The following is a 27372-nucleotide window of genomic DNA, read 5'->3' on the forward strand; positions in this document are numbered from 1 at the left end:
ATCAGCAAAGCTTCATTTTCTGTGGAGGAAGAAAACAAAATCAGCTTTGGGTGATTTCAGCCGGACCCAGGAAAAAGATCAAACGGTGCAACAACAGTGACAGCTACAATAAACTGACAGTAAACAACAATCTGTCTGCAACTCGATTTAATCTCAATCTGTTACACAGACAAGGCAACACACTGTTGGCAATAATAAACTGGCAGGATTTGGTAAGCTAAAGGGTCACAGTGAATATCAACGTCGTTTATGTACAACAGTCATATCAACACTGTACAAGTCGTAAGAGCAACAATCAGTGTTCCAGGCCTCGTGCAGTTCAAACATTTGCCCATAGTGCTTCATGATTATGTCATAAATTTGTGATAGTTTATAAATATTTGAAACAGGAAAAACACTTCTGCAAAGGAGCTGAGCCCGTTTTATCTCTTAATGTTATTAGTTATTACAGTTCTTAAAAAAGAAAAAAAAAGGTTGTAAACATTGGATCTGAGTACAAAACCCGAATGTGCAGTGAAACCTATCATCACCCATCACCTTACAGTCATCAGCATTAGTTTGACAACAAGCACATCTCAATCTTTTAAAACTGATTTAAGAAAAACAAAACGGTTTAAGAGTCTTAAACTTTCCCTCTCAGGAATGGAGCAGCAGTCAAATGTGGTTCTTCCTCAATCGCCACAGTTCACAACAAACTTCAAATGAACTGGGAATGCACAAGAAGCCCCCTCGACTTGAATGTGCATAAAAGACAAAAATCTAATATAAATACTTTCAAATTGATCTATATTACAGGTAATATAGTATTAGAAAGTTTCCCAACATTCTGGTTTAAAAATAATTGGATATATTGTCAGAAAGTCCATAGTGAACCACTGACCTGCCAATGAAGTGGTCGTGGTAAAAGAGCCTGTCAGACCAAACTGCAAAACTTAGCAGCGCTGTAATGAGTAATGATGGCATCTGTTGCTTCTCTTGGTCCTTTAAGCAGCAGCAGCTGCATTAGTGTCTCAAACAGTAAAATGTGGCTTTAATCTTAACTGCTTTCTTGGCTAGTGTTGCTATGGCCACCGCTTTAGGCTGCTGTTATCTCTACAGAAATCCCCTCTGTAGGAAGACGGCTAATTTGGCATCATGAGAAGAACTAGCAGGTCATATTCATTGTATGTTCATAGGCACAAAGAGCACCAACACTGTTTAAAAGGAGGAACTGTTCTGGTTACTGTGTCTGCAGAGCTAAAGCTGGTTGAAGCACTGAATGTTCCATAAGTGTAAGCATTGCATACTTAATATTTTATAGCAAAGATCTGACCACATGCACTTTTTCAGTGTGTGGTGAGACAGTGGATGACGGTAGGCGCAAAAAGAAATTCACGTTGCTTCAGTGAAAGAACTGCATTATGATTAAATCTGAAACTGAAAATATTCAGTTTCAGTGTCTGTATCAGCTCAGGATCCAGCACAGTGGGATTGGACATGTCAAGGTCATTCAGTCTTTTGTGCCTTTCATTTTTTGTCTCTCCACCTCAAAGGGCAGTGCAGGAGTCAACAGTAACAAGGCTGCCGTACCGTATCTATAAATTATATTAATGATTATATCACATCTTTTTGGATATATGCACGGACACAGTTTGAGGCTTGGAGCATACATGATTATAAGGCAGTATCACAAGGACACGCGGCTCTATCTGCAACAGTGCTCATCGCAGACATAGACAGTGCAGTTTCACTTTCATTAAGTTCCTTCTTCCTCTTTTTACAAGACCAGCAGCCTTAAGGTGTTAAATTGCAGACTGTGTGGAGACAAACTGGTGATGACAGAAAAAAAGCAGACCTGACAGATTAATGTGAGATGACTGTGTCTTTGAGACCTTCAACATGTAATTCGACTGATGGACTGACCTTGTTCATGCATATGGTCCATTCATAGCAGCAAAGACAAATTAGGAGACGTGTCTTACAGAGGACAGAAGGGTGGGTATTTTGAGTGTTGTCTCTGATAGTTTGAAGCAGTCCGCGTTTCAACTCTCATGTTGGATTGGAGGAGCAGCGCTGCAGAAGGAGGGCGTGGCAGGTGTCACACACTCGGACTGGTTTTGGTGAGGCAGGCAGAGGAAGCTCATTATCTGAGCAGCTGTTACAGAAAATCTCCCCACAGTTCCTACAGTGGTGCTGGAGACAGACAAAGGACGCTCATATTAGACCTCAACAGGTCGTTCCCACTTCTGTGTGGGACTCAGACTTTTTACACGGACGCAGATCTGCCACACTGACCTTCCGTCTTGAGATGGAGAACTCCTTCTCGCAGAGCTTGCAGTGGCTGGCGTCTTTGTCCTTCAACCAAACCTGACCGCCCTGAAACAGAACCGCAACTCAGCAAACTCCATTCACTGATCCCAAATGAGTCTCGTCAACAACACGTAACCAGGATAGCATTACTGTGTGGATTACTGCATTTCGCTTAACAATCAATATTGATGGAAGAGTTCGCTCTGCTGCTTTACCTGAAGAGCTTTGTTGGCTTCCTTGATGTCCTCAATCTTTAGCTTGGATCTGATGACAAAATGAATTAATATACCCAATAAACCACAATGACCCATCACATCTCTGCTTTTCATTGGGTTGAAATATTAAAAACAGTAAAACATCATTTGAAGCTGATCTTTTTTATTTCAGAGAGGTTGCAAAATAACTGATTTGTTGTCCTGCATGTTCGTGCTTCCAACATTGAGTTCTGTACAAACTTTAACATACTCGCTGAGTTTGGAGCCGAGTTCCTCCAGAGCCTGCTCTTGGTCTTCGCAGATGGTCTTCAGCTGAATGTTTTCATCTTGGAGACGATGGAACTCCTTGAAAACACAAAACAAGAACATGCATCGCACGAAGGATAACATTTTACACATGGTGCGTTTCCTTTGCTCCTTTACTACCTTCTTTAGGCCATTGATCTGCATCGCCTCTGTGCTGAGCTGAGCCACTGTGTCTCTTTCTCTGTCCAGATCATTCTGTAATGTCTGCCTCCACTCCCTCTCAATCTTCAAGTCTGTCTCCAGCTGAAAGCTATGGGACGATCACAGACAAATACACAGAACAATAAAAACAGTAAAGAGGACAAACGGAGAGCCAGTCACAAGATTTTTATTCATTTCTTGTGTGTGAGTCTGAGTCATTCTGCCTTCAGTGGTGTTTTTCTTACAGTTGTTTTTCTCTGTGTTCGATCTGCCGTTGCAGGCTGTCGGCCTTGTTGGCAAAGTCCAACTTGAAGCGTCTGGTCCCCTCCTCAGCTGAGGTGCGATGCCTCTCTGCCTCCTGTAATCTGCACCATTATAACCAGGGACAAACTCAGGACCATGGAGAGAAAAAACTGGGGGATGAGGGTGTTAAAGGCAGAAAAGAACACAGGAAGGTGGGAAGGATGACAACTGGTAAAGTGGGAGGTTAAGAACTAAGGTTTCTGAGGGGGAAGATGGAGGAGGAATGGAGGAGGTGGGCGAAAGAGAACTACAAGGTGTTGTATTTTGCACTAGTGAAAATGTAATATTGCAGGAATGAGAGGTGAGCTGCAGGGATCCAAAACATGGCTCAGCAAGGAATACAACTGGTGATGAGCCCAAAATAAAGACACAAGATAAAATCGCTGTAAAGCAACTCATTGGATAATAATTAAAGAAAATAACTAAATGAAAGCAGCATCTTAGGGCAGTCCGACAGAGGGAACTGGAGCGCAGCATCACTATGTTGTCTTCTACAGTACTAAGCTTTCTAATTTGTTACACAATCCCGGCATTTTGATTTTGGAAAGAAAAAAAAAAAAAAAATCGCCTTTTGCCAATTCAATTTGTTTTTTTTCTTTTTTTTTTTTAACAGTCTTGCACAGAGAGGAAACTTATATCCCAGCATTTTGGGGGGGGTTGATGATTTTAATTTTGAAGTTTAAGAGCTTAACCCCTTAACTCTAACCCTAACCCTTTTTGTTTCACTCCAAACATGAAAAAACTGAACCACACCACTTTCAAAACATCTAACTTTATTTGTCATGGTGGTAAAAGACAGTAGCTGTGAGTTTTCAACAGCTGAACTGAGTTTTTAATTCTACAAATTGAGAGGAGTTACAGTACTATGAATGTGGAGTTAGAATAGGTAGAATGATTACTTCCTGATACATCACAAAAGTCAATAAATATGCCAAGATGAGACACAACAACACGTTCAGGGTCCCTTAAAAGAAGCTCCAGAGGTTAACAGTCGTGTAACTACAATTCTTTAAACTGGGCTCAGCTGTCTGTTCTGCAGCAAAAAAGCAAATTAATATTGCTTCCTCTGAGCAGTTTACATCTACATAACTCAACTGAACCTTACAATTTTTAGCAGAGGTGAATCTTCAGGAGCAAGAATGAGATGGGCTGTGTCTGAAATCATTCAACTTTTGAAAGTACAGAAGACTATATCTGCCTTTGAATTAGTTTTATTACTGCATTACCTTTTGTGCAATGTGTGTTCTATAAACATCCTTGATATTAATAATCTCATAATGTCACAAAATAATGATGGTTAGGCCCAAAAGTCTCAGTTTACTGCCCACCACTAGGTAAAGTACTGAGTGTATTTTGTACAGCGAATAATAGCTGAGTGATGGGACTGATTTCAGACACAGCGAGGATCATCACAGCCGATCAGAAGCAGATCAGGAGGTGCAACAGATGCAGCGGCAACAAATTAAAAGCTGGAGGCAGCACTCTCCTGTCTGACTAAACATCTGTAACAAACACCACCAGTTAACGGTGATGACATGCAGGAAGCTATAGAAACACTGAGTCTAGGCTGTAGGAGTGTTTTTTTGTTTTTTTTTTTACACTGCTTTAGCTTCAAGCTGAACAGCATCAGCTGCGATAAGGTTAAAGCAAATGCTCCTGTCCGACAGACAGCAAAGCACAGAGGCAGATACTCAAAAATCTCAACAGAGCCAATATGGATACCACAATGGGTATCCACTGAAAAAATTCAGTCAGAGACAAGGAAGTTCTGAAAAGGAGGAGTGTGTTGTAGGAAAATAGCAGTTTCTTCATGTGATAAAGTGTTTTGCTCTGTGTGCTGACAAAGACTGAGCTCCAAATGTGTAACCCCCCTTCTCAATATCCTCTGTACAGTCCCTGTGACTCTTGAGGACTGACAGATGAAACCACTCAGCAGTTGTAATACGAGTGGTACTAACCCTGTACTCATCATAACTCAATTTTAGATTTCAGCCAAAGCGCTTCTATCTTACCGTCAGTGTTACTGCATACGTGTTGCATGTATGAATGTGTGCATGTGCCTGAGCATGAGTGAATAGATTAAGTAGTGTAGTAAATAATACAAAAAAAATCTTCTTAATGTTAAAATGTTTTGCCAGTCAAAGATCCGAACTGTCAGTCTTTGATGATGCTAAGGGAGGGAAGGCAAGGCTGTCCTGGTCTATTCTCATCTAGCAGAATATCCGGTGTTGAAGTTGGACGAGTGCAATTTAACTGAAGACCATGAAAGATGTGGCCTGATGATCAGGTTTATGCAACTAAATGACCAAAACAATGTACTGCAGTTTCTCCTGATTCTGTAATTTATTACCATCTAAATATTATGTGCAAAGAAAAAACAGGAATGTTGATTTAAGTTGAGTCCATTTCTTCATTCTTTCATTCGTTAGCAATCGTGTCTGTGTGTGTATTTGCATGTCTGTCCTCAGAAGGAGATGTCCTTGACTAGTTTGTACTGGTGTTCCGTGTCTGTGCTGGCACACTTAACAAATGACATAGCAAGCGTTCTGGTCTGACTTAGTAGGTCCTTATCACTGCACAGAGGGATAAAATTAAGAAAATAAATGAAACACAGAGGTTTCAAGGGAGCAAAATGGACAGATGATCGAATGGATGGCATAAAAGAGACAAACAGAAGGGAGGAAAGAAAGGAAGGAAAGAGGGAAGGAAGGAAGAAAGGATGTCAATACATCAGTATTCTACGTGGCCCCGGTTACACTAAACACTTGAGGCGACTTTCAACATCACAAGCACAGCAGGAAGTGTAAATGAAAGGCATTAAAACATCAAAATTTGATTGCACGCTGCCAGATTCACTCTGTGATCTGATTTCTGCAGTCTGGATATACAGTATTTCCTTTCACAGTAAGTGTATGAGTAATGATTAGAGGTGGGAAGGAGGTACAGAGAAAGGTAATGTGGTCAGATAAATGAATACTACAGCACACAAAAACCGCTGAAATGTCCACAGAGCTTTACAAACAACATGAGATCTAAGCTTGGGAAGCAAACTCTGTGCTCACAGCAAGACCCTTACAAGTCATCACTAGTTGGATATCTTTAACTTGGTAACAGGTTAAGTTCTACGAGAGGATTTTTATCGCATGTTGAATTTCTTCATTAGACACGAAATTAAGAGTGAAAATAACAAGTGTAACCAGGGTCTGTGTCCTAGCAGCCTACAGAAACCTTTGGAGCAGCAAAAGACATTCACAGCCAATCATAAATAGGATGGAGCAGATTCAAACCAATGGGGCAGGGGAAGGGAGGGATGGACTGTGTTGACTGGGAGATGATGGAGTGAGGAGGGAATCACACGGTATCAATGAAACAGTAGCCTTTATAATGACAGATGCACATATGGAGTACTTACACACCAACTGGGAGAGCTCAGCATGCATGAAAATGTCGGCAGTATATCTTATCAGACATGATGAATAAAGGACTGCAGGGATTCCACAACAAAACTGTTTGGCAAATCATGACATATCTCATCTATGTAGTTAGTAGAGAACGGCCTGCAAGTAATTTAACTTACTCAGTACACAGTTTGGCATTTACCATGCCAAGTAGCATGTCTGCTCTTTCTCGGGCGGTTAAGGTCTTATTTCAGTTTTAGTGATGTAATGATGTTGGTGGCGGTGGAACCATGAAACCCCTAACTGGAACAGTGACATCGAGCATCTTTTATTGTCATTTTAGGTCAGATTAAATTTGTAGGGCAAATGACTCAGTCAAGTAAACCATTTGGCAACATTTTAGATACAGTACATAAAAGCATGAACGTTTTAACTTCAACTTTGTTCTCTTTTTATTTTTAGACACAAAGTTACGTAAGTTTAATTATTAATAAAACTGACATTTCTGCCAGTGGATGTACACTCTGGCCCTTTATGATGTTAGAGAAAAACTTCAACTAGCATCAAAAGGGAATCTTTTCATTTCACAGAACAAAGACTGTGTATTTGACGTCAGAAACTATTGTTCAGACTGCCATCTTTCAGCTGAATAGATCACAAAAGACAATGTGGGACAGATGACAGGCATATATCAATCAGCCCACATTGGAATGCAAAGTTAAAAAAAAAAAAAAAAAAGCCCATCATGCCACTTCAGTTTGTGAGGTTTTGTATTTTTTGCATTTGCAGGATACAGAAAAAGGAATAAGTCTAATAAGTGGCAACAAGGATTTCCACCCACTATTATTGCTTGTATAGCATCAACTTAGACCATGCCAAACTCTAAAAAGATATGCAACTATTAAAACAGCATCAAATAAATCGGTTGGAGAAAAAAAAAGTCATTTGGTCTAGAAACATTAGCAATTTAGTCATTAGTGTGTGCTGTTACTTTACAGAAAATGCATCTCACCTTTGTTCCAGCTGCTTCATGGTGGCAGTGATCTGATTGGTCTTCTCCTCCAGACGGCTGATCACATCGTTCTTCTTCTTCATCTCCTCATCAGAAGACTAAGAAGAAATTAAGAGTTACTGGCTGTGCAGCAGAGAGTAACTATGACAGCAGTTACTCTTTTTGCAGATGACATGAAGACGGCTGTTTCAGTGTCTGTACCTGCATCTTCTGGTACATTTCTACATTGATGGCTTTGACCTCGTCCAGCTGCTGTCTCAGTCCGATCAACGTGTCCTGTTAATCAAAGCAAAAGGCTTCAGATGTGTTGTGGTGCAGTATTGGTTGTGCTGTTGACGCTATCGCGTGACTGCTTTGGGTTTCTTGCAGCAGTAGTAACTTGCATGAATTGACCTAATATTTTTTTCTGTGATTCTGGATTCATTTTTCTTGTTGAATTTGTTATGTTTTCATGCATAACTTAATTATTTACACTTCTATTTTTTAAAGGAATTTTATGATTTATATGTTGATCCACTTATTGATAAAATCCAGACAATGCCAAATTATTTTGGCAGTTTCTGAGTTGTATTTGTGTGCTTCATTACACAAGCTGAAACAAACATAGGACATCTGTTGCTGACACTATTCCCAAGTCTGACAGCGTATTTACCCGTTAATATTCTTTCAATGATCCCAGCAGTTGCCTAAAAAGCTGCCATGATGAAGACACCGTGGCAGCTCTTGTATCTAACAGCTAGGCTACAAATGCCAGCTGGTGTATTTTTGTTGCTGAATTCATATATCAGTGGTGAGAGGCCTGAGCAGGGCTGCCAGAGAGATGGTGCACTAATAATGTCCAAGCTCTTGTGTTTGTGTGAACAGGTACAGGTAGGCGCTATGCTTAGTCCCTCACAAAAATAGTACTGTTCTTAAAACCAACTGTTGGTGTTTGTGTCTGAGTACTTAAACAAAATGACTGATTAAACGCTCACCTTTAACAATGCGCCTGAACAAGTCCTGTTCATTCTGTTCATGCAGTGACTGGAAGTCACTCTGAAGACTTTTGTCTTCAGGGTTTTTGTACATAAATCAGTAGTCAAAAATCAAAACAAAAGGAAGCCAAAGAGGATTAATATGTGATGACCTGTTTTTCATGAATATCCTTCTCCAGGAGTTTCATGGCCAACTCCATTTCCTGTTTCATTGACACCTGGACTACCAATTCGTTCTCCACGTCCTAAAAAAATAAACCAAATATTCATAACCTTTTATCGCACAGTAAGCATGTATATCAGACATATTTTACATATAAGCAGCGTTACTGTGACCTGTCTGAGCTGACACTCCTCCTTTAGTTGTCTCCGGGCTTCGTTGTACATTTCATCCAAGCCCTGACGTGACTGTTTGTATGTGTCTCTTTCCAGTGACACATCACCTTGGGTTACCTAAAGAAGACATCATATCAGCAGGTTTTGTCAGGTTCTGGTCTAAATTTGGTCAAATTATTAGGTTTTTTGGTTTGGGTGTAAACATGCAAAAATATTTTCAAAACATGCATCTGTGTACCTCTAAATGTTGTTGTGCCTTAAGCAGAATGAGGCTGTTCTCACTCCTCAGCTGCTGGTTCTCTTCCTGCAGTTTGATGATGTTGTTCTTGGCTATGGCTAACTGCACATACATACATGAAGGAATGTACAACAATAGTGAGTCAGATAATTAAACATGCCAGTAAGAGTCAGTGAACAGAAGGATCATTCCCTGAGCAGTTTAACATAAACGCCATGATTGAAATAAGTTATGTGTTTAGCTCTGCACACAAACACATTTACACATTAAATAACAATAATCAAGGGTACGGGTTGACTTTCACTTGCAGTGTGATATGCAGATATTTCTAGTTTGAGTCTCACCTCCTCTATGAGTTTAGAGTTGGACTTTTCCAGAGAGTCAACTCTGCCCTGAAGACCGTGAACTGTTGAGCTAGACACAAAAAACAAAACCAGAAATGAAAATCAATCTCTGTTCAGTAGTAGCATCAACTGAACATGGGAATATATGATTATATGATATATGATTGCAGTTGGGGTTAAACATCTTATCAGTGGAATGATCCACTGAACTGTGACTTGTGGAAAATGTAAATGTAAAAGGTTATGAGGACTGAACCGCCTCAGCACAGATTGACAGATATGAATTTGACTTTTAATGACATCTTTTAAAAGGATACCAGGTTTGTGAGAGGAAAATTTGAAAGAGGAAATGTGACTGACAACTCTTTTACTGACTGTAGGAAACGTTGAGACCAGAGCTGCATGTCTGAAATCACCAGACAGCTTCAAAGCTGCACTGGCTGAAACTATTTCAACATACAGTCAGATTTTAAGGCTTTGAAGGCATTATAGCATGAGTCACACATCCATAATGTAAAACAGATGTGAGGTAGACATAAAAAACAATGAGCGCTTGTCTCAATCAGCCACAGTTTAAATTTAAAATGTAGTTTCCGGTAGTTTCCAGATATTGTCTAGATATCTCTGCAGACAGGTCTGTTTTCAATTTTTCATTTGAATGTCTTACTTGAGTTGTCGATTGAGCTCCTCGACATAATTCTTCTGATCCAAGATGGATGCTATCTGGCTATTCCTGTTGCAATGGAAACAGACATTTAACAGAGCTCTGGTTTACTAATGTAACCCAAAACCGTCATCTTTAAATAAAGCGGAGAGACAATGACAAATCATACCTCTCTTCACTTCTGTAATCATCTATGTCGTTTTTCAAGTACATGGAAAAGTCAATGACCCCGACCTTAACAAATAAATATAGAAACAAAAAATGTTGTTAAAACTTAGCTGGTGTTATCTCCTGTGGGAGGTGGTATGTACAAAGAAGCAGTGGGCACAACCGTTGTTTCTGTGAAATCAGTTATGAAGTCTTTAGTTGTTGCAACTCCAACAAAATATCTTAACAGCTTGGTATGTTGCAATCATCTGTATTTGATTACACAAATTAAAACGCAGACAAAACAAACACACCCATATTTCACACATGAGTAATTGGCCACTGGGCGCTAATACTGCTTTATCTATATCTTAGAGAAGTCTCCACTCGTGGAGCAGACACGATAACACTACATCTGCTCTCACCTGCCATTGTCAAGACAACATGTTCAAATAGACTGGTTTTATCTGCCTTTCAGCTTTTGACTTCTGTCATCAAGCAGAATAACATTCTTAATTCTGCCGTTATAAGAATGGACTGTCGAATTAACTTGTCTCCATAATATGGCTGCAAATACACCCATTATCAGATTTTGTTCATCGAGACAGAGAATACCCTTATTAAACGGTATTTTAGGTGTAATATGGTTTCAAAAACATGTTTACCTGAGAGTCCAGGTCCTCGCCTTTGACACACAGGTTGGCGTCGATAACATTCAGGCCCACCAGCAGGCCTACGATCACAGCACCCTCCTCCTCCAGCATCAGCGCTGAATTTTCATAGAAATCACTATGGGAGGTGGGGGGGGCGTGAAATCGTCATACATTATCTATTACTTGTCAAATGTATGTATTGGGGGAATCCTGTTTGAGTATGTATGTGTTGTGTATGTTTACCTGAGCAGGTCTTTTCTGGTGATGAGGAGTCGTAGATAGTCAGCCAGCCGTTTCTGCATGAGCGCCAGACGCAACCACGCTCTGGCCCTGCCTAAAGGAGTCCTGGTCAACACACCAATCACACATACACACACACACACACACACACACACACACAATAGATACAAACACATCAGTTATAAGGTTGTATTTTGAAGAGTATGATTAGCTCAGCCTAATGATGCTTTGTTGTTCACATTATTCTTTTCTTTGTCGTTCCTCCCTCTTATGACTTCAGCCTCTGTGCACCTTTGAGATGGCAAAAAAATATTAATTCCAATGCAAACTAACAATTTGGCATTCAATGCATCACCATTTTAAAAATGAGCTTGTATGACCTGAACATTTAACATAATAAAACATTTGCGTGGGCTCTTTCATTTTGCTTTTTTTTTTTTTTAAACTACTTGCCCTTATTTTCATCTGAGTGACTGGAACTGTGTTTTATTGAATAACTTTATTGTAAACAGCCACTACTGGAACAGGCGGAGTCCGTACTTGGGGTTGCAAAAATACTCATCTGGTACAGATTGGTAAGTCTGACTCAGCACTACCAAAGGAAAGACTCTGTTCTCTATCTAACCCACCACATAACAACTGTTCCCCATTTTGCTGGATCAGACGAGACCTGAATGTAACTCATTTGATTCTCTGCTTGATACATAGTGACTGATACCTGTATAACAAAGCAAAGTCAAGTACACCAATGAAAGTGAGTGGGAGCCTGCTTACCACAGCCAATAGAGAGCACAACATGCATACAAATATAGGATACAGCCATAGGTTTTTGATGTTGATATGTTTAAATACCGCGTTCCTGTAATAGTGACAGCTGCAAAAAGTTACACAAAAAAAATGTCACAAGCAGCAGATAGAGGACTGCTTCGTAATTAATACTGCCTTGATAATAAAACTATGGCTTCATGTGAAACGTGTTTTCATGTTTGACCTCGTTGCCTCATCTTTAAAAAAGGAATTCAAGCCTGAGGTATTGGAACTGGAAAAAAGGAGGAAGTGAGGCAGCAGGTAGAGGAAAGGTGAAGTGAGAGTAAATCACACTATGGTACTTCCTAATCGGGCTCATATCACAGTTTCATGTTACTCTACTCCAAGTTAGGTCAACTTGTAGGTGAGGAAACTTGTGTATAGAAATATTTCCCTTACTTAAGTCCAGGGAGGTCTCGTACAGAGGCTGAGATCTCTGCAGCTTCAGGACAGAGTTTTTCCACAAGCTCAAGAGGACCCCATAGAGACTTGTTAAAGCCCAGAAAGGACTTTTTCACTAAAGAAAGTAGGCACAAGGAGGAGGAGAGTCAGACACACATTTGAGGAACGCAAACACAGATGTTTTTTTGGATGGGTATGAAATTGCAAAAGTAAGGGGTTGCAAAACAGGCTCTTCTTACTTCTAAGGCCATGTTTGAGACAGTGCTCCATAACAACAAAGAATTGCTGAAGAGGAGGGTAGTCTGAGTCCAATGTTCGTCCAAAACTCAGAGCTGACTCAATCAGTCCTTTGATACTCAGCTTGGCCATGTTCAGCAGGTTGGCTCGCTCCATTGTCATGGGGTCTCGCAGGGCTTCAGGAAAAAAGCCAAACATAGACACAAATATCAGAATATATGGACAATTCTTATGCCAAGATTAAAGGGATGGTCAAGCAATAATTTCTACAAATTATCATTATTAATGCATGGTAAAAATAGGTTATCATTTCTGTGTATCCTGTGAAAAATAGAATATATACATATAGTCACTGAACCATATTGTCAGTTATTTATTACCAAATAGCCTTACAATAATGACTTTGACACCTCCTGGGCCAGAGACTGTGACCCCCTATAGAGACAGGCGATTTAAATGGTCCTCACATGGGACTCCAGTTTAATATTTAGCCAAACACAGAACAGAATAATGCCAGGCAAAAGCAATGTTTCCTAGCAATATGCAAGAGCTTTAATTGCTCCTGCATGTCATCGTGGAGGCAGCTGACAGATGAACAGATTATTTCTTGGGCGGTCCATGACCATTTAGTCACCTTGAGCTGTGGGCCCTGAGGAAACTAAGCAAATCTTTTTAGATAACGTGCATCTTCATGTGACTTCTATAACATTATATCCAAAGTAATTGATGAGAGAAGCAGTAAAATATTAAATCCCTAAAGCTGACTTTGTGGCGTTCAAGTTTCTTGTTTAGAACATCAAAATTATCCAATGAGTAACACATATATACTTAAATATGAGGGTAATTTGGGACAAAGAGGCCATGTGGCAAAGGATCAACACTTTACACTGTCAATATCATGATAGAAACAGATGAATCAATGCATTAAAAAAAAAAAGCCCAAGTGATTATTCCACCCTGAACTGATGACTGATTATCTTAGCATAGAGATAATACATTTCCGAAGATAAAAGCACATACCATTTAAGATACAAAATATTTGTGGCATTTGTGCTTGATGTAAAAAAAAATGTAATTGGCCACTCAGTAATTGGCTAATGAATTAAATCCCATTTCAAGTTCCAGTCTGAGGTTTATTCCTGAAAGGAGTCAGGATCTAAATATAGCTGTGTGTAGGGGGTGGCAGGAAGAAAGATGCTGGCTGATGGGCAGACTGTAGAGCTGTTGGATTTGGTGCCTAGTTACTGTCTTTACAGGATTATTAAGAAGGACACAAACAGCTAACAGCACATCAGTAGTTTCGTTTGTATCATGTGACGCTTCAAGCAGTTGTCGTCTTTCGGTCTGAAACAGCAGCAGCTCAGACGGATTAAAGCATGAGGGGCAGAACTGAGCCATGAAAGATCAAGTGACTTCACACAGATTGTGGAGATGTAATGATACATACCAAACAGGGAAGCCTGATTTGAGCTGTGCTCCGATTATCAAATGCTTGGACGTGTCACTGTGCGTGGAGAGACGGATTTGTGATAAACACCAGCACACCTGTCACCTTTCCCCCAGGACCTAAACTCTACCTTGGACGGTCCAGTCCCCTGGCAGAGACGTCCTGTGCTCCGACACTTTGGGCAGGACGTGAATGCTCCCTGAAATGGTCTCGGATGCTTTTCTGGCCAAGGCAAAGATCGGAGCCTGCCATCGGCCGTCTCCTCCTCCTCCTCCGCCGCCGCCGCCTGCCCTCACCGTGCTGCTACAGTGAGCCTTATCGGCAGATTTGTCCTCCTGCAGCCTCAGGATCCCGAACACCTGCCCTTTCTCCTTACTGCCGTCCGCCTCCGACAGAGCCAGGTCGTGTTCGGCCGGCGATGTCATGTTCACACCGAGCCAAAAAAAAAAAAAGGAAAAAAAAGACAATAACAAAACTAACCGCTGTAGCACGAGCTGCTAAGCGTCAACGAGCTAGCTGTGCTGCACACTTCACCTGGCGACCATTATCTCAACTGCAGCATAAAAAAAACAACAACAACCGGACAGGTCTGGTTACCGTGTCCGTTCGTCCCCCCCGGGGAAAAAAAAAAAAAAACACAGACGCTCAGGCTCCCCCCGGGGCGGCTAACGTGCCCTCCCGGTTACATGGTGGACGTAAACGACGGGAAGCTGTCGCTCGGCAGACGCGTCTTTTCCGCACGTCGGCGGGCGGCGGAGCTGAGCTGTCGGTCCGTCGGTCTGTCTGTCGGTCGGCTCCTGACTGTCCCGCTGCTCCCTCCGGAGGGGCGGCGTCACCGGGCTCACGAGACACACAAAAGGCAGCACTACGTCATCATTTCACCGCGCTGCCGCCCTGGCGCGTGCCGCCCCCTGCTGCCGGTAGAGAGGCCTGCAGGCCCGCGTGACGGTTAAGGCAGGTCTATAATAACAACGATGATGATAAAAAAAATAATAACGGAGAATGTGATACGTTTCTAAATATGATACAAGACCTTGGTAAAAAAATAAAAATAAATAAACAAATAAATAAATAAATTACAATTTCGTATTGTTGTTGTATTGAATTTCACACATACTGTTGTTTTTTGGCAACAGCCATCTTCATGTGATTCCTACGGTTGCATCCAAATTAACTGATGTGAAAAGTTACAAGACTGAATTTGTGATGTCAGGTTTATTAAAATAGCTACAAGTTCACGAAAGGAAACTCAAACAATAGTAACTAAACTTGTTCTATATACGCACTATTTAAGTTTTTTTAACAACGTGAAACATACACAAGTGAAAATGAGGGAGTGGTCAAAGAGAGTACGTGTTTTGGGCTTTTGTGAATTTCAGGAAGATTTCAAGTTGACCAAGAATGCTGAATTCTTTTTAGAGCTGCAACTAATGATTATCTGAATTTAATCTATTTTATGACTGTGCCTTCAATCACTGAAACATCAGCTCTACAAAGTAAACATGATGTTTTGTTAAATCATTGCTGCCAACCATGAACTCTCACAGATTTAAAGTTTAAAAATAAAACATAGATCGCTGGTGAGTATGAATTTGCTGAAACCAAATCAGGGAAAGATGTCTTCAGCCATGCAGAGTGTTGTATGGAACATGGTTGTTACATCACCATATAACAAACTGAGTTATTCATTCATTCATTCAAACAAACAACAGTTTCCAACCCACCTTGGCTGTAGGCTAACCGCTCCATGCTCTCACTGTGAGTGATGCCCCAGCGGTGAAGACTCTGAGGGGAGTACATGACAACTGGAGCTCTCCTCTGTCCAGTTAGCAGATCAAGCAGAAACGGCCTGTTCCTTTCTGGACTTTCCTGATCTGCGCCCTTAGATTGTTTTTAATTTTCCTCAGATGCTCCTGTTTCGCCCCAGACTAGGACAGACAGACATTAGAGACAATAAGAGACAAAAGCTCACTACTGTAAATGATACATGCCAAAAAAGGTTTGCTGTGATATTCCACTAAACCTCCCTCCATTTTACTCAAATAGTAGAACCACAACAGAAAAAGTGTTGTTTAGTTTTTGGTTTTTTTTTTTACCTTTTTCTCCATGCAGCAGCTTGTGAAGAATACATCCAGTGGGGCTCAACCTCACCATAATTTGGTTGTAAAATCCTCCAACCCCACCAACTGTGCAATTTTAGATCCACAACAACACAAAAACTGTCACAGCATGGACCCTAGAATACATTGCATTTTCCCTTGATATGCTTCTCTTCCGCTGTTTCTGAGTCCCTTTCTCTAATAGCCCAGAGCTGACCGGGGTCATATGACTGCTTTCCTGCAGATCCATTCAATCCTTTGTTGTTTGTGCACTGGCTGAGTTAATTCCCTGAACGTCTGTGTGGATTCAACAGAAAATGTATAATTCAGACTGTTGCTTTTGTTTTTTCAGTATTTGTTTTCTTGACTACCCCATCTTTATGTGAAAACAGAGACGCAAGTCTCTTCATTATTTTGTCTTTCTGCAAGTTCACCCTAACCCTGCTTTAAAGCTGTTAAACTCCAGCCAAAAATCATTAATACTGTGCCAAAAAAAAACAAAAAAAAACTATAATAACTGTGCAAAAGCCTACATTAATATGAATTGAATGTAATTGATTTAATAGTTACACCCTGATGTTAGAGAAAACTGCATAACTTTTCTTGATTAAAGAATCTGAGCCATGCAAGATACACGAGTTCATTCTGATTTCATATCAAAACTTCTCTCTGCATCATTTGTTCACCTCTTCCTGTTCTGCATCCAGATTCTCCTCTCTGTCCACCCTTGGGAACCACACCTAAACAAACACACTTCTCGACACCACTTTCAGGTTAGTATATTTGTACCATATGGCCGTCTTCACCATGTAGGTGCACGCCCTTCCATCTGACCAACAGCTGGATCAACCAATCAGCATTTCTCAGTGGAATCTCTCTCCACCAATAAGGGTGAGATGCTGTTTCATCATAGTAGCCACCCTCTAATTGCAGCATTGCTGCAATTAGAGTGATGCTATGCTAACAAATTTATCACCTCACATTTAGCATAAATCTCTCTTCTGTCAGAAAACAGGAAACTGTAATTATTGGTGGAGATAAAAAAAAATGTAGGCCACAAAAATTAAAGTAAACTACTCCAGGCTGTAATTATATTAACTAAATGTTTTACACCATCACCCCTTATTGCTATGATTATTTATGGATGTTATCATGCAGTCATTGTGTCTCACCTTAGCAGCAGGAAGCAGAGTGATGATTCTTGGTAATACAGATTGTCAGCAAGCGCTAGTCTGGTCCACAAAAGGATAAGGCTGTGCTCCGGTCATATGTGGATTGTCAAGCGATGACTTGGTGAAAACTGGCCAAGAGGAGTCTTGTGTCAATCCCAGTTCTCACTCCAGTTGTAGCAGCTACAGGCAGCAGTTATTGGCTCCCAGAGATCCCATGATAGGCACTTCAATAGATACTATTATTTATACAGCAGCAAATAACAGATATGGAATAAAGTGATTCTTAATATTCTGTTTTACATTTCCGTCTGTTTAGAGGTTCAGCGAGGTTGTTATTTTCAGTCCTGGAGCAATAAGCCGGAGACATCACCGACAGAATCCACAACCATCACCCCACACAGCATCCAATGACAAGAGAGAAGGGAGGTTCAGAGAGGGGGAGGGGTGAGGAAGAAACAGCAAAGAGAGGAGAAAGAAGGGAGAGGAGGGAGGAGGCTGAAAAGGGGAGAGGATGCGAGGAGAGGGCTTGTATGAGAGCACTCATAGAAGTCCACACGTTAGCCTGATACATGTGAATGATGAAAATATGTGAATGAAACACTTGAAGATGTGAATGAAGACATAAATGCGGCTAAACAGTATTTAATGAAAGCAGAACACAATAGAAGGGAGCCATGCTTGTGTTACCGACCAATCCCTGACTGGGGGTTGAACAAACAGGGAGGACTGTGTGGAGACTCTGGGAGAGAGATTGGTGTGTTTACGTGAATGGAAGTGAATGACTGCAGCTACAACTTACGCTCGGTGAAACAAAAGATGAGGTTGATTCTGCCATGACTTTGGAATAAGGAGCAACATGAATCATTTCAGTGTCATTGCAGTAATGGTAAAAATACTTATATTTGTAAGTATTTTACCATAAAATATGCACATCAATACATAATTTTTACGGATATAAAAATACCAATTTTTCTCAAACATTTCCGATGTAAATAGATCTTAAACAGCAGCACAACAGAACAGTTGCTTTTGATTTGTTGTTTTCTATTGTTAGACTGTGTCAGTCAATTTGGGAATAAGCGTGTGTGATCAGAAATTTGTGAATGGGGAGATCATTCACGTACCTACAAATCAGCCTGACTATAATGTATAACATCAAGCAACCACTCTTTGATTTCACATGGAGAGTGTTTTTTGAAAATGTATAGACGAGAAAAAAGCAAAAGTTTTTCTAATGCAAGAAAATATGAATTTCGAAATGATTAACAGTAGAATGACTCACCTCAGAAAGATGAAGGAGTTAATGCTGAGGCAGTGAATTGTGTGTAATCTACATAAATGATTTGATATTCATTGGCCAGTGCTGGCAAGCACAATGACTTTTGGACTGAGAGACTTAAACAAGCGGTAGCTTTTAAGTTAAATATGTAGAATATTTTAATGTTCATTTAAAATGTTACATTAACTTTGTTAAAATGGGCTAATGAGAGATGGTAATATGCTGCCATTTTGCAACAGTATTGTGAATAAGTTAAACTACTGTGTGACTGTGGCATTTGTGTGTTCTAACTGTAAATATGAAAGCAACCTTTCCAATATAATAGTCAGCCAATGGAAAACGAAATGCGTTACCAGGTCAACAGATAGACAAACATATTTTTATACGCGCTAATATAACATTATCGCAATGTACAGCCTGGAAACTTAAATGAATGGGTGACAGCAGCTTCAAGCAAGATGGTGTATGGTAAAGTATTGGATTGCATCACATGTTTTTCTGCAACTATGTTTTAGTTTATATTTTAACAAGGATAGTGCATCAAAAAAACAAAACAATTTGTAATCGGTTTTTACAAAATCTATTTACAAGGTATGAATCATAAATTGACAAATTTGGCAAATATGACAACATCAACCAATGTCTATCGTCTTTACAGTCCTTTAGTCCTCAAACTCTGCAGCATAAAGCACCTGCTGGAATTTCATTCGCACCTCCATTCGTTTTTTAATGGTCAGCCTCTTCAGTGAGGGAAGTAGGCTGAGCAGAAACAGTTCATCTTCATCTCTCACATTGGGGAGGGCGTCAGCAGAAGTTACCTCAGTTTCTGTGGTTGATTGCCTTTTACGTTTCAGAGAGACTGCTATCTTCGGATGACTGTTTGAAAAGGACTCCACAGTGGAAAAACTGGTACTGTCAACAGGCAGGGGACCAGGCAGCTCCTTCTCATCTTTATCTCGCTCTTTCTCCACGTCATCACCGCTTCCAGCCACCTGTGTGGCATGAAAACATCACTTATGGATCACAGGCAAATAAAATGCCCCTTGTACAGCTTGTGCTGTCCAACAAAACAGTTTTGTTTTTTTTTGTCAGGGCTTCCTCTTTTTAGAAATTCAACACAGGAAATTAAACTATTTTAAATTGTTTTGAGAAAAAAAAAACAACCCGATACCAAAGATTTCCAGATATGCTAACTTGAGACTGAAAAAATAAATACATTCTATTAAATTCTGATTTGAGATCCATTTCCGTGGTATGCCTGGTATTGTGCAGACTTCTTCACTTAAGTCACTTCCTGGGAAGCATACTGGAAATGTGATCAGCTACATAAGTGAAATCAGTTGTTTTGAGCATCTATTTATAAAATAGAACTTTTTTGTTGTGTCTGACTTTTGATGAATATGGTGACCCATTCCTTTAAGTGCTACTATTTATGTCATTATATAGAGAATGCATGCTTTTTCATTGATTACTGTCGTTTTAAAGTTCTGCTTTCACCTGAGCGTGTTTCATTGTAAAGTTAACTATCGGAAATAAATGCTCTTATTTTGAAAATACAACCCGGATATCCTGAGCGGCAGCAGGATGTTTACATGTGTTTCGCAAATGGGAAAGTATGAATGCAGTCACTGTTCTCCACATAAATACACACATGTGAAATTACCCGCGGAATCAGTAACACTACACTGAAACTATCATTAGGAGAGACATTTATTGCGCAGAACTTAACAGTGATTAGCTGGTGGCTAGTCGCCCGTTACTAAGCTAGCACTCCGGAGCTAAAGTACACTTTAAATGGAGCCCACGGCGGACAGGTTGACACACAAAGACACACCTCGTTGTTGTCTCCCGGTCCTGCCTCCACCTTGGGTTTGACATACGTGCTGAGCCAGGCCAGCTGGTTGTACAGCACCGGGACGGGCCTCTCCAGCTGGGCTTCGTCGTCGTCCAGCAGGGGGCCGCTTCTCCTCGCCATTCGCTTCTTCGCTTTGCAGAACTTGTCGCGCAGATTTTTCCATTTCACCTTCACCTCTTCCTCGGATTTGTCCATGGCGCCGGCGATCTCTTTCCACGACAGGTGGCCCTTCAGACTGTCCTTGTAGTCCCGCCGGGTTTGGTCGTACAGATTCGGGTGTTCTCGGATCAGGTCCGCCAACTTCTTTTCCACACTGTTCATTTTGCTTTCCGTATTTTTTACTCCAACGCGAAGTCCTTTCGTCGGCGGAGGACGACCAGGGTTCGTCCTCATCGGCAGAAGGAAATACGGAGCTGCGTCCATTCAAAATAAAGTCGGATGGTCACCGATCACCTTTCCCGGCCGGTCATCGATGAATAACACATATTTAGTTTGAAATAAAAAGGAGTCTTTCTGTAATCAAATTTTCTTTTAAATGTTTTAAGTGTCTCCGTATCACAGCAGCAGCTGGACATGATTTTAAACAAGCCTGGAACAAGAAAAAAGGGGCCTTATTGATTCATTCATTTTCTCGAATATATTTGTTTTAAAATTCAGTCGACATGACTATGAGACATCCATTGAATGGCAACATCTGTGCTACTTTTCTGGACGCTACAGAAAATGGAAAAACAATATATATATATATATATATATGTTGCCCTCAGCCATGGTGATAACGTGACTCTCGTTAAATAAAGATTTCTCATGACTACAGATAGATAATTAGATTATACAGCTGCACATGAGATGATACAAATTCGCCAAAAAATGAAATGCCGGATAACAATATTATCAAAATGCATGTGAAGGGAGAGTTAAATTAAAAGATCTACTGAATTTCAAATTGAGTGTCGTTTGCTTCCTATCTTCGTCCACCAGAGGGCAGATTTGGTCTATTGTGTTCACCTCTTCGTCCCCCTCATGGTTGTGATGGTTTTAGGTTCCTCTCAGCTTTAAGGACACATATCATCTTCATATGCATAAAATTTTTTTTAATAAGCTTCTTCTTTGTAAACAGAGTTATGGGGCTGGATAAGTATACGGTCGCCTCCATTGTTCATGCTGCTTTGGGATTATAGTACTTTATTCATTCATTTCTTCTCTGTATACATCTTTTGGGTTTTTATTTTTTTTAATCCATGCTCCTGAAACACAGACACACACCAGAGGTGCTGATTATGATACAAACTTTATAATTAACAAAATTGCTATCAGGTGGCTGATGGGCTTTTTAAATGGAGGTTTTGTTAAAGTAAAGAAAATATCCTTGAAAGAATGGTGGAAAAAAGATCACAATAAATCATTACAGCAGGGTTTAACACAGTATGTGGTTTATTCTGTGTCCCAGTAATAAAAAAAAAAGTGTCACCCCTTCTGCAAAGCTGTATTTCTGCTCAAACAGCACTAACCCTTAGTCTTATTTATGTTTGGATATTTTGCAGCCTGTGTGATTTGGACCGTTAAGTTTGGGATGGTATATGATTATCAAAGGCCAGAATTTAAAATGAGGCTAATTTAAATGGTAACAACACGAAGACTCGGGGCAGGTGTGATGAATACTAACATCACTGCATTGAATTTCATTTACATGTGAAAGCTACCAACTTCTGACACATCAAGTCTAGTCCCTGTTGGAGCCAAAGTGTCACCTGGAAGACTCCTCATGTGGGCCAGTACAGATTACAGGGACAGTATAAAGGATAATAGCAATTATGAGGACAACAGCTATTATCATAGGGATGTCACATGCATGCAAACACACAGACAATTATAGCATGACTGTCTAGACTACCAACATAAATTCCACAATGTGTGGCAACCTGTCGTTACTGGGATCCAAAAAGTCAAGACACCTTCATTTAAAGAGGCAACACTGATTATATATACAACATAACCAATACTCAACAATTTTATTCAATTGTAGCCGAGGAGTTGTCATCGTTGATGGAGAAACATCTTGAGGCAAACAATCACTGCTGTTTAAATACATGCTTTACATGTAGACGGGATCATGGAAGAGCCCTGATGATGCATCAATGTACTTATGTGCTTACAGCACTCCACCTGACAAAATAAAAGCTTATGAACTGCTGTCAGGAGGTTTGAGATTTAAAAATGGGATGGCATGGCAGAAGAGACCAGGAACAAGAAATCAGAAGTTACAGTTTCATTAAATTTACATTCCTGTTTTTTTACTTTTTATGCAGATCTCAGCAGGGCAAACTGAGCCACCAGAGAGCAGCGGTGCCTTCATCTTCCTGAGTATGCTGCAGTTTGTAACTTTTTCTCTCAGCGGCCTGAGAGATGATCAGAAAAGCCATTTAACAGAGTCAGCAAATTAAAGCTGCAGATTTCTGTTGGTCAAATGAATCAAAGCAGATTTAATAAATGATGAAATGGAGCAAAGTATTCTGTTGTCCAATCTGAAAAGAACACAATGCACAATGGTGATACAACCATTTTTGTTTAACTTTGACAAGGAGGATTAAAAAATAATGGAAGATTTCTTATAAGGGACACGCTGAAGCTTAATGTAACGTAATAATTGAGCATATCTAACAGAAACGTGGCTTTAGCTTCTATAGCAAATGAATCTGAGGTGATACAGGATACAGCTTCCAGTCAGGAGGGCACCAAGTCGGCAAAACAAACCCAGTTTCACGCTATTGGGTGCAAATACTCACCTAGAGGGAGCCACAGAGACTCAGCAGCTCAGCTCACCAGAAGAATCAGGAGAACTCCACGTCATGGAGTACACCAGGGGGGATACAGCAATGCGAACATTTTCACATTATAAGACTAATTCAATTAAATGTTAATATGAAAATACTGTATCATAGAATCTTAATCTCCTCGATCTTCTGTTTGCCATGAAACACAAGCCAACTGTCGCTTATTTGAACAAGTTGTTTAATTTGCACAGATGCTCCACTTCGCCTCCAGGACATACAGTATAAAGCAGCGCGACAGAAGAAGCATCTGGCAGCTGCTACAACCTACAGGACAAACCACAGTTCGCTTCTGATATTAAATAGACAGATCCCCTGGAGTGGCTGAGAAATGGATATGTTGAACACCATCTTACTGCGTCTCGGTCACTTTCCCTGCCAGGCAGTCCAGGAATTTGAACCACTAACCTTTCGGTCACAAGGTCGCTTCTGCAACCATTTGGCTACTGTCCTGCTGTTTGAGTTGTGTACTCGCTTAGCTGCACTCTACAGCTTACACTGTGACTCAGTAAATTCAATAAAGTCCATTTGAACCCCCCCCCCCCACACACACACACACACACACTAATAAGTGTGTATTAACAAATGTTTTCCACAAGGTTGACCAGAATGAGGTTTTGGGTTTTAAATCTCATACGTTTCTCTGTCTGTTGAGTTATCTGCCCTGCAGCGAGTGACTCAACATCCCAAATTGTTGGTGCACACACACAGACACACACATCCTCTGCAGTGAGAGTGACACATTTATCTCCAGAGGAAAGGAGGAGTGAGAACAGAGTAAGATACACAGCCTAATAACAGACGCCTGTCAGGTAGTCATAGTCAAATCTGGGAATGAGTGTGTTTTTGGGTTAATATGTGAGCCAGCTGCTCTGCCTCATATCGTACATCAATGAATAGTGTTCAAAACGGACAGCTAAAGAGACAGAAATGAGACAGCTGCCAAACCTTAAAAGACAGTTCTCGCACTTGTCATAGTCATTTTATCAGTCTTATCCAGACGTGATAATCCAGAGACCTTAATATCTGGTGAGAAAAGAGAGACATTTTCCAACCTAAGTCATCCTCGGGTATCTCAGTCCTTGTGTGTGACTGTGTGTGTGTGTGTGTGTGTGTTGTTGTTGCAGGGCAGCTCTTTCCCAGACCAGTGATAAGTGTCACCTCAGTGGGGGCTTTGACACCTGGGCTGGTGTAAAGGGGGTAGTGGTGGTGGTGGTGCAGGCGTGAGAAGTCTGGGGTTCGCACCTCATCGACGGTAGGAGATGATCCTGTTAGTAACATAATACACACACACGAGCACACGCACATACATTCATACTGAGATCTAAGGTCTTTACATGTTTCAGCTCATTTAGTGATACGTGACGACTGCCAGCCAAAGCCCTTCACACACCTTTAGCTCTGTAGCTGCTGGTATCATGTGTAGGTCGGTCTGTGGCCAGTGATATGTTCTTGAGGTGAGTAAACAAACTAATGGACAAGTTTCTTTTATTTTGTTTCCTCTTATCTGAAATACATAAGCACCTGCATATCCTGACCGTCAAGCATGTCATTAAACGCATCGGCAAGGAAAAGAAAACAGGCCTGCTAAGAATGAATAACCACGATTAAACACAGTCTGTACATTCTGGCATTTGTGGTATACTTTGGAAACTGTTCATCCAAGCTGCATGAGAATCTCATGGCAAGTGAGCTTAAACATGAAAAACCACATCATTGATCCTTCCACTGTCCTGACAGCCACTATTTTGTCAATCTGGATTCCTGCTGTAGAAATAAGACTTTTCCTCACAAACATGCTGACATTAATGACCAGTTCATGGCATAGAAAAAGAAAGAAAAAAACTGTTTTCAGTCTTGTGGTTTATTGTCACATTGCGTTACTGTTCTAGACATTTTTCCAATCCACTGAAGGGCCTGATCCAACACAGACACACGAACACTCACACACATGCACTAATCCCGGTAACATTGCTTCTCTGTTCTCCATCACAATAGATGCCCTGCTGTTGTGGATTATCTCACATCACCTGGCTCATCATTTCACCCCTAAAATGGGCCATAAAGTGGGGAGATGACAAAGTCCTACACTGCCACTGCACTGAACCTGTAAAGTCCCTCACTGCCTCTCCCTCCACACACACACATCCTGTTCCTTTTGACAAATACATGCTAAAGTGAGGCTGAGACTCATTTGTACTATTTAAGACTTCTGTGAGACTTCTTTCTTCTTCACTTGAGCATCTAACTCATCCTCTTGGTCCGACTCTTGTTTCTCCATCTACGTTTAACAGACACACACAATGATACAAGCATGCCAGATAAGCTAATATACTGGACCAAGGCCAAATGTACATAACTTGTGTTTGCATAGTAAAACAGCATACACAAGTATTTTTAGATACTATTTAGATTAAAAGAAGTGTGTGTGTGTGTGTGTGTGTGTGTGTGTATGTGTGTGTGCCACTCGCACACTAAAGCGAAGTGCCTGTGCTTATCAAAGAGCAGGATGAGGTGACGTACCTGCTGAAGAGCTACTGGGCTCTTCAGCAGCTTTCCTCCTTCTCCACCCCGCAGAGACTGCATGTAGTGAGTTTTTGTGCGTTGGCTGTCGAAGCAATCATACTACAGACGTGCTGTGTCCACATTAAAGATCGATTTGATAAATTTCTACTGTTAAGATCACATAATTCTTGGATCATACAGTTCAAAAAAGTAAGAGGGTTTCTAAATCCACCCAAAGGCGTCCGGGTGGAAAAAGATGACCTTGCAAAACCTGTGATGAACCTTAGCAATAAAATTCAGACATCCTCTTCCTCTTTCTTTCTCCTTTACTCGCTTTCATTTTTTCACGGTGATCAAAGAGCCTCCAGTCAGGCATTTACAGCCATGACTGTGATTTACACAAAGGAAAATGCCACAGTGGTGTGACAGGCCTTAAATAGTCAGTGAAACTGCTCCTTTTCCATCCTCTCGTTTTCACTGTCGGGTTAAGGGGGAAGAGTTCATGACTGACTAAGATTTCGTAGTCCTCACTGGTCCTAATCTGCTGGAAAATTCAGACTGCCAGATAACAGATCTCTGTGTTATGTATTATGTAATGGGGAGCCTTTTAAATTTTGTTAACCTGTACTTTTTCCATTGCAGCATTTTAGTATCTACAAGAATAAGACACTCTTCACTGAGCCTTGCATATAATAAAACACTACTTGGCAGATACAGGATGTGCAAAAATACTGTACACTGTCACTGTGAATTAAAATGAACTCTATGTAAAGAGGCCTGATGACGAAATAGCAAGGCATAAAATGATGACAAATTGTGGATAGTATGGAAAAACATTTCAGTCACCTGGTAAACAAAAAGTGAAAAACGAGCCGCACATGAAATCAGGTTTCTGAAGTTATCTTTCCACAGGAGGAGGAGTGTCCCTGCATTGAGCTCTGGGATTTCCCTGTTATCCTGACCTTTGACCATGACCCTCCATCGCCAACCTCCCAAACCTGACTGCCTGTTAACCTGATCGTCATGCGTGACACAAATCAGCACTTCAGAGGAAGTCCCAAAAGCAAGTCATCTGTGGAGGGTTAAACCGTTACTGAGAGAGAGGCAGAGGTGTACGAATGAGATGGAGGAGCACAGTCAGAGTGTCATGATTCATACATTAACACAAGAATGCCACTGAGAAGTGGAACAGGCACGGTAGTTTCCAGCAGCAGGGGGGGACAGCATGAGCATCCTTCTGATGATCGACAAAAACAAAAGCCATGTTTGCTGCTTTTTCTCTGAGTGTCTGCATCTTAAAATAGCAAAACATAATCTGTTAGCCTACTTTAGCATAAAGACAGAAGAAGTGTGGCTCTTTCGAAAAGTAGCAAAATCTACTTACCAAAACTTCAAAGGTTCATTGAAACACGTTAAATCTTGTTTTGTGAATCCCTTCCAAAAATAAAAAAACATAAACAAATCAATCAATTAATGAA

The 27372-nt window shown here is 40.7% G+C and overlaps 2 protein-coding genes across 7 annotated transcripts; both read right to left on the bottom strand.

Annotated features, from left to right (window-relative positions):
• Nucleotides 1-76: 76 nt before the first annotated feature.
• Nucleotides 77-15953, bottom strand: rufy2 (RUN and FYVE domain containing 2). 6 transcript variants are annotated; one of them, XR_003840621.1, is made up of 20 exons: nucleotides 14284-14578; nucleotides 12709-12882; nucleotides 12467-12584; nucleotides 11264-11365; nucleotides 11033-11156; nucleotides 10390-10454; nucleotides 10224-10289; nucleotides 9557-9626; nucleotides 9213-9314; nucleotides 8975-9091; nucleotides 8791-8883; nucleotides 7866-7940; nucleotides 7665-7762; nucleotides 3197-3316; nucleotides 2931-3060; nucleotides 2755-2849; nucleotides 2505-2553; nucleotides 2275-2355; nucleotides 1903-2172; nucleotides 77-1808 (listed from the first exon to the last, which is right to left on the bottom strand). XR_003840621.1 is itself a non-coding variant. In XM_029499093.1 (20 exons), exons 3-20 carry the CDS (start codon nucleotides 12866-12868, stop codon nucleotides 2029-2031), a joined length of 1809 nt encoding a protein of 602 aa, XP_029354953.1. In that variant the 5' UTR covers nucleotides 12869-12882; nucleotides 14154-14210; nucleotides 14284-14403; the 3' UTR covers nucleotides 81-2028. The 6 variants fall into 6 exon arrangements, 4 of the variants coding, with proteins under 4 accessions (XP_029354950.1, XP_029354951.1, XP_029354953.1 ...); XR_003840622.1 differs by having other exon boundaries at nucleotides 77-1834; XM_029499093.1 differs by adding an exon at nucleotides 14154-14210 and having other exon boundaries at nucleotides 81-2172; nucleotides 14284-14403.
• A 2343-nt stretch (nucleotides 15954-18296) lies between these two features.
• On the bottom strand, nucleotides 18297-20921 carry LOC115041395 (uncharacterized). Its single transcript, XM_029498811.1, has 2 exons — nucleotides 20538-20921; nucleotides 18297-19695 (listed from the first exon to the last, which is right to left on the bottom strand). Exons 1-2 carry the CDS (start codon nucleotides 20877-20879, stop codon nucleotides 19366-19368), a joined length of 672 nt encoding a protein of 223 aa, XP_029354671.1. The 5' UTR covers nucleotides 20880-20921; the 3' UTR covers nucleotides 18297-19365.
• Nucleotides 20922-27372: the final 6451 nt, after the last annotated feature.

The sequence above is a fragment of the Echeneis naucrates genome, chromosome 3, assembly GCF_900963305.1.
Source record: "Echeneis naucrates chromosome 3, fEcheNa1.1, whole genome shotgun sequence".
Lineage (NCBI taxonomy): Eukaryota > Metazoa > Chordata > Actinopteri > Carangiformes > Echeneidae > Echeneis > Echeneis naucrates.